Below are 8486 nucleotides of genomic sequence, written 5' to 3'. Positions count from 1 at the left end.
TTTATATATAATACAATATTTAAGTATAAATAATAATAATTTTCAATGTACAAAAAATCAAATTGCTGAGTTTTAGTACATTTTAAAATAGTTGTCAATTAAATGAAGTAATATACTAAATAAAAATCAATTTAATATATTGCTACAACACAGAAAAGCTGGACAAGCAAAGAAAATTCTTTATAATTTTGTATGACTAATTAATTAATATCAAACATTTAAATGTATTAAAATGGATAACATAATATATACTCATACAAGATATAACAGAGAGAATATTGTATTTTACTAATTCTTACTTATAAAACATAAATCATAATATAATAATAAATCATTTTGATAAAATATTTGTGAAACAAAATATTTCACTATCAAAATTGTAATTCAGAAAAGGAATTTTGTTCTTTATCCAGTGCTCCTTGTGGTTGGAATTATAACACCATTACTCAAGGATGAGTGCTGCAATCGCACTACTTATTTTCATATTTTTAATGATTTGTCTTGAGTAATTTTATTAAAATCGGGAAGTTTTTTATGACTAATACACATTTTGATATTTATTTTACTTTACTTCAGTTAGAATGCATTAAAAGTAATTTCAATGTAGAAACAGAAAATTGATATCTAATCAGATCAATAAAAACAGAAATAGGATGTCTGAAATTATTGTTAAATTTACTGGATTTTATATGGATAATTGTTAGATAATTTTTAGTGGTGATATAATATTGTATTTTTCTTGTTATAGGATGTTGCCGAAATAGTACATAACCTGTCAAGTATTCATTGGTCTGATAGAAAGGAAGGACTTCTAACACTACAAGCTCTCTTCCATTCTTCCAGGCTTCTTACTAAATCAGAGTTGAAAAGAATTACTGATAGTTTAACTAAATTATTTATGGATCCTCATACAAAGGTATATTAAAAAATTCATAAAATATTTTAAAAAATTGTTTTTATATATAATACAATATAAGGTCATATTATTTATATGAATTTTTTTCATAACTAGGATAACTATATTAATATGTTGTTAAAATCATACAACAGCTCCTTAAATTAATTCAGTTCTTTTCAGGCTTACTTTTGGCAATTCTTTTCATCTTTAAAATCTTAATCCAAAATCACTATACAGTAGAGCGTCAATTATCCGAATCAATTGGGACTGGGGTTGTTTGGAAAATCGATATTTTGGATAACCGATTATGTACGAAAAAATATATTAACCTATCCCATGTTGAAATTTTTCTCTGTTGCATGTCACTTTGCGTTGAATTTTCGTTGATGTTAAGCCTAACGTAAACTTTTTAAAATAATAATCGTGACTATTGTATCGTTAAAAATTATTTATTTTGTTTGTACAAAATATATTGAAAAATATAAAAACAAAATATATTACAATATATTTTGTTTTTATATAATACAAAATATAATACAAAATATATTGAAAAATATAAAAACAATAAAAAATTATACTTCAGAAATTAATTTAGTATCAAAAATGTAAAATATTTGAGTAACCCAAGACATAGCCAAAGATTGCAGTGCCACAGCACTGGCGAAAATTTAAATTTGCCGACTGGAATTCTTTCATATAATTGACTTTCGGATAATCGACGCTCTACTTTATTGTTAATGCATTTTTAGTCTTTTGAACTTTTTAAAAAATAATTATTTTACATAAATATATTCAATAAAACAGAATAAACAATAAATGTCATCCTAATATGATCTTTTTACACACTTCAAGAACAACAGTTCCTACAGCAGAGTTGATCTTTTATTGGATGCTACTTCTTCACCTCAATATACAAAATCAGTAAAAAATTCCATGGTGATGGTTCAATTATAAAAAATGTATTAATTATTAAAATGATGGAGTAGTTGTCTGCATATAAAGTTGACTCTGCTGTAGAAATTATCTATACTAATATTATAAAGAGGTAATGTTTGTAAGTATGTAAGTAAGTTTGTATGCAGCAGGTAATCTCCGAAACTACTCATCTGATTTCAAAAATTCTTTCACCAATATTTAGAATGGAACTTCAGGGTGGACATAGGCTGTATATTATTTCATTAAACATTCATATAAATTAAAAGATATAATCTAGGTTAAGGCTTTTATGTCCAACAGATGGCGCTACGAATACGACGCCCTAAGTTTGCTTTTCTGTGAAAATGAACTAAAACAGATCATCTTTTATCTATTTATATAAATAAAAATGTAATGTTCGTTTGTTCCTACTGATTCCTTTGAAATTTTGACACAACGCTGCATTCGAATACACACGTGTTTTTATATAATATACATGTCGAAATTCAACCCTACTGAAGGGAGATGGTTAGGATTAAGGCTTATGGTGATGAACTCTGCTTCTATTTATACTATTTTAGATGCGGGTTTTTGCGTTTTAATAGGGTACGTCAACAGAATGTACACTAAGAAGAAATTTTTCGATATTCCCCTTGCAGGGGAGAGAGACAGGATTAAGGCTTACCGTGAAGAACTTGGCTTCTATGATACTATTTTAGATGCAGGTTTTTGCATTTTTGATTGCGTTTTAATAGGGTACGTCAACAGAATGTACACTAAGAAGAAATTTTTCGAAAAATTTTTCCCTTCCCCACAGGAGAAGTGTTATAAATTTATAATATATACATTTTGAGCCACAACAACGCGTGGCAGGGTCTGCTAGTTGTTGTATAAAAAACACATGACATTTATTGTTTGTTCTATTTTATTTAATATATTTTGTATAATTATGCCATCACTTTCAAATTTTTTACTGGTTTTGCATATTGAGGCAGAGAAGTAGCCTCCAATAAAAGATCAACTCCACCGTAGAAATATTGTTCCTATGGTATGTAAAAAGGATTTATTAGGAAGACATTCATTGTTCATTCTATTTTATTGAATCTATTTATGTATTATCATCATCCTTGTCATTTTATTAAAGAATTATTTTGTAGATTACATTATTGCACTATAAATTAGCAAGAATTGTTTACACTTGATAACATTGATTCTGTTACTGTAGGTCTAATAAAAAAGATTTATAGTGATGAAGCCTATTCTGCATACCTGTTGCAAAATAAAATCTTGTCTTGACAGTATTTGCAAAGAATTCTAGACAACTAAATAATAACAAAGTAATACATAATAATTTGATTTTTAATATAAAATTTATGTCTCTCTTATGTTTTAGTAAAGGATTTGATCAGTAACACAAGAAATAATAAATATTTTCCAGGATACCCTGCCATGTTATATTTACTGGACATTATAATTTGTCTTGTCACAAATAACTCCATCAAAATCAAAAAAAACTGCATATATATCCTAAAAGTTTAAGGATATTTTTACCATTTTTAAACAACACTTTATCTGAAAATAGAAGTTAATTTGCAAATATTATTTTCCATGAGCATGCGATCAAATTTAAAGATTGATTATCAGTTAATATGTCATTTTCTATCAAATTTTTAAGCTGTTTTTACAGAAATTAAAAAATAATAATTTACAATTATTAATACTAAAAATATAGAAATTCAACAAATTATTGATTGTGATATATGGAAAATTTTGACATTTGTGCACATTTATACAGAATAACTTTAAAAAAAATTTTTTTCATTATCCCAAAATTAATGCTTCTAATATAAATATTTCCAAAAATAGCCTTTATGCTATTTTTTCAAAAATAGCTATATAAATAAACTGAAGAATGACTGTAATAGTTTGAGTTAACAGTTTAGCACATCTTTCATTATGCTAAATGCATAGTAATGAAAGTATACAAGAAATATTGAATTAAAGTTATATTCTTCATTTAATTGGTGATTGATATTGTTTTAATAAAAATACACTTTTTAAATATATGCAGAAGTTAAAAGTAGATAAAAAGCAGTCCAAAACCTCCAAAGAAGGTCTAGATGGATCTAAGCAGGACAACTGTATGTCACCAGTTACTTTTTCAGAAATTTTTATAATTTTAATTGGATATGTTTTGTGTTTTTAAAAGGACTCTTTGTAATTTTCTGGCGACAAGCAGCCTACAAAGAAAGGTCAGTTGCCAAAAAAAGTGTATAGTCTTGGAACACAAAGAATAAATGGTGATCCCTTTTTGGGCAGTTTTTGTCTTCAATTTTTATTAAATTATAAAATTTATTCAACTTAAAATATTTTTTTATACACAAAATAAATAAATATATATATATTCTAAATCTTAAACATACTTGTTTTTATTCCAAAGAAAAAATATCAATTTATTTATTTATCTTTTTATTATAATAATTCAAGATTCCAAATCTGCAATTATTCATAATTAATTTTTTAAGTCTTTGAGTAAATATATTACACATAATATTTTAAACATTAATTTTATAAAATGAATGATAATTTTTCTTTCAGGTTTTTTCACTTTTCCTGGATTTACTGTCGGAATTAATTCTTATTTATAAAGTAGACCTAATAGGATGGCTGTATGTATTGTTTACTCGTCTTATTTTGAAATCAGGATCAGAATTGCTTTCATCAGTTCAAACCAAAATTTACAAAAATTTAGATTTGATAAGGTGAGTACACTTTATTATTATTATTATTATTATTATTACTATCTTACATTTTTTGATTATTTTCTTTATATATTGAAAACTTATTTCAAATAAACTAAACTACAGTGGCAGAATATATCTCATAATCTTTTATGAAAAGTTCCTGTGAAAACAACTTTATATTATATGACACTATTTGTAAGCAAATATAGTATAAATGATACCATGCAAATATCAGTAGACTGCTGTTTATAAAAATTACAACACCAAGAAAGATAGTGTGTTACAAAATGAAATTTAAATGATAGATTTTACATGATTCAAGATATAAATGATCAGAAATAAAAAGTTTTAAATACAGAGGGAGAGAAAAGTATTCAGCAATGAGTGTTCCCATCTTGGGTGGGCAGTAATAACTTGTATGCAGAGAGGCATCGAATGGGAGAAATCCAAGATGGCTGTTTCTGATATCTCATACCATACTGTTCAGGCTTAGTGATCATTCTTGGTAGATGTTGGTGTGGTGTGAGGAGGGAGTTTGCAATTAATCATGTTTCAGACATATTCAGTGGAAATGTAAACATTGAAATTATGGCAACAAAAATTCTTAATCTCTATTTATTTATGAGATTTTTTCTTATAAAAACAAGTTTAATGTTGATTTTGATGATTTAATTTTAATTATTTTTTAATATTTTTACAAAAATTTAAACTCAAAATAAAACATTATTTATAGAGATTCCTTTCCATGTGAAGAACAATTTGCAGTAATTACACGTTTTCTTAATGATTCTTCTCAAGCACCTAACACAAAGGTAATAATTAACATAATTAAAGTCTATACTATTCAGTTTGTGTGTGTAGAGTACATACACTTTAAAATTAAAATTTATTTTTTCTTAATATAATCTTTAAATACTTTTAATGTTAGCTTTTTATATATTTTATGATGTCTGTTCTTTTCAATATTTATGAATGAGTACTTAAATCTAAAATAAAATTAAGTTGGAAAAGAATATTTTTTTCTATAATGATTTTAATAAATTGAGTTGTGTAATGTTTTGGAATAACTCCTTTTATATTTACCAAAATAAAATATATTCTTTAAAGACTATTTTGTCTGACCATTATTAACAAATTTATAATAAAAGTAATGAATTAAAAAATTCATTGCTATACTTTATATATGTATAGTAATTCTTTTTATGCAGAAAAGAAATACTTTTATTACTATTTTGTAATAATATATACCATAATTACATAACAAACATGGAACCATAAATTATTCAGTAAAAATACAGTATATAATATAACATGGGAGTAAAAATATGGAAAGTATTGTGAGATTGTCGAAGCTGAAGTATATTAACTTCTAACAACATCTATATTTTATGGGGAGATACAGGAAATTTTTTTTTCTAATTTCGTACATTGTAAAACATGTGCAAGCAGTCATGTATGGGAATGAATGTTGGCAGATGGATGAGGGAAGTAAGAGATACAAGGAACCCCAGCAATAACTCACTCTGTGACTAATTTTATTCTAAAACAAAACTATATTTATTTAACTAATATAGTATATAATATATATTGATTACAACTATACGCAAAAAGGAAAATTAAACTCAAAGAAAATCATCTCTATCTAGATGTTAGAGAGACAATAAGAACATAGATGCACCGTTAAGTAAGCATCCTTATCTATCTTATAACTATCCTATCACTGAGAGAGAGAGAGTTTAATGGACCATGAGTAGGTATTTACCTTGTTGACAAAAGGAATCTTCTGACAGTCCTTATAGTATTAAACAGGAAAATGGTTGCAGTTCTGATGGCAAGAGGAACAACAAGAAACTTGACCAGTTGAGAATGATGAGAACATCAATTAATCAGGGACTGGATAGGATGATGACTGAACTGGGTGACTCAGAGAAACTGGACAACTTGACCAGGCAGTCAACAAGAAATAGATGATATCTATGATCTTTGAGTGAACCCTTTATATCTTTTGGTCCATTTCCAAAAATGGTAATGTTCTAACTCTGTTAGATGAAGACTTTGTTAATAACTAATTGGAATTTTTCTTCTCTTGCTTCCCAGGTTGAGTAACTATCTGAGGAAGAGGTGTCATTGGAAAGGAAGTGTTATCTTTAACAACATCTTGTTATTTCCTCATCATTTTTTCTAAAATTTTCTTTTTTGCTAACAATTATTTTAATAAATTATAAGATTATTATTATTTTTATAAAAACTATAGCCTGGGATCTCACAGAATAATTTAGTGTTTTTATTCATGGTTTATTTTACTATGTATAAAATAGATTTTATATATGTTGTTTTTTTTTTGTAATGCATCATATGATATTCCATGCTATATGTAAAAAAATGGCACATGCATTTTTTTAAAATTTGTCTTGTTCCAAAAATGGAATGTTGTAAAACTGTTTTTAGAATATGGGTGGCTTTGTTCTTTCTTGTTAAATTATATAATGTATATATTTTCTGATGAAGGTCAATGAAAAAAACCAAAAATGTTTGATTAGTAAATATTTTATTACATAATTTATGGTTCAGTGTTTGTTGTTTTGATAGTGCAGTTATGGAATGGATCATAATAGATGTAAAATAATACAATATATGAATTCAAATATTCAAATCAAAATACAGATAGCCCTCAGTTTACGCCGATTCACAATAATGATGCTGTGCAATTTGTCGTTTTACTGTGTAATTCCCCAATTTTTCCTATGCTAGATTTGACTAGATTATGTCCAGATTTGACCAATCCTAGTGAGACAGGAGTCCACTATGACACCACGTGTCATGGCAGAATTGTGGCTCGTAATTGGTCAGATCTAGACCAATAGAGAACGTTTCACAAACCATTAGATTTGAATGAGCTACGCACCAGACATAGAACTACAGAAGAATGACAAAGAAGAAACTCCAAGAATTATGAAAATGGCCGATCTAAAGCGTATCCTTTCAACTATGGAAAGTTTGACAGATGAACTTTGTGAGTTAGACAATAATTGGGAGCAAAGTGCTAATGTAAAAAGGAGCATCATTGCATCCATTCAACCAAATTCCGAAATTCTCAATGAAAGAAAACAAAAATGTAAACAATTAAAGATGGATACTTTTTTCCGAGAAATGTAAGAGATCCAAAACTAAAAGTTTTTAATAAAAACATTTCACTTTATTTTATGATAAAATACATTTTAAAAATTAAATTTATATGTATTTTGTATTATATTGTATTAATAAACAAAATTATTTGCTTATTTTTCACTTATGTAGAACCTAACCCTATACCTCACTGCAAATATGGGTACATTTTACGTTGATTCGATTTGTGCCGGCTTTTGTAGGAATGGAACTGTGGCGTAAACCGAGGGCTACCTATATATAAACACATTAATTTTTTAGGAGTAATTTTATGCATACATATTTTATTTTTATAATTTGACATTCACTTTAAGATAGATTATATTTCATTTTCTTGTATGAATGAATTTTACCATACTGTTTTCAGTTTATTATGATTAAAATATTTTATTTTCAACCTATTTCATTATTTTAAATGAAATTTTTTTATTTATAATATGATATTTGGTGTTTATATCATGTTAAGTGTTATGTGTAATTGCTAAATTAAATAGATGGCATTACATTGCATTCCAATATATTATGGAATGTTACACAATGACTATAATAAATTATTACACATTTTAATAATCAAGTTTTTCATATTGGCTAAGAAAATTTCATCTAAGAAAATCTCATCAGATAATTTATGTATAATAAAAATTAATCTTGTAATTGAAAATATGTAAACAGTTTTCAATTTATATGTAAAGGTTTTTTATCTAAATTAAATTCTAATTATAGTTTTTTCATTGAATATATATTAATAACTATATTTTATGGGG

General features: G+C 26.1%; 1 protein-coding gene across 1 annotated transcript in view; it reads left to right on the top strand.

The window, feature by feature from the left end:
• Positions 1–6528, top strand: part of LOC111626612 (CLIP-associating protein 1-like) — a 156998-nt gene extending 150470 nt beyond the window's left edge. The window contains exons 28-31 of the mRNA XM_023370048.1: positions 749–916; positions 4412–4575; positions 5291–5404; positions 6348–6528. Coding sequence (XP_023225816.1) covers positions 749–916; positions 4412–4575; positions 5291–5404; positions 6348–6528 — 627 coding nt within the window. The remainder of the gene's footprint in view (positions 1–748; positions 917–4411; positions 4576–5290; positions 5405–6347) is intronic.
• Positions 6529–8486: the final 1958 nt, after the last annotated feature.

This window comes from Centruroides sculpturatus, unplaced genomic scaffold, assembly GCF_000671375.1.
Source record: "Centruroides sculpturatus isolate CEXI.00-Female unplaced genomic scaffold, Cexi_2.0 scaffold362, whole genome shotgun sequence".
Taxonomy (NCBI): domain Eukaryota; kingdom Metazoa; phylum Arthropoda; class Arachnida; order Scorpiones; family Buthidae; genus Centruroides; species Centruroides sculpturatus.
Note: the sequence above shows the minus strand (reverse complement) of the source record. Positions and strands in the feature narration are given on the sequence as shown.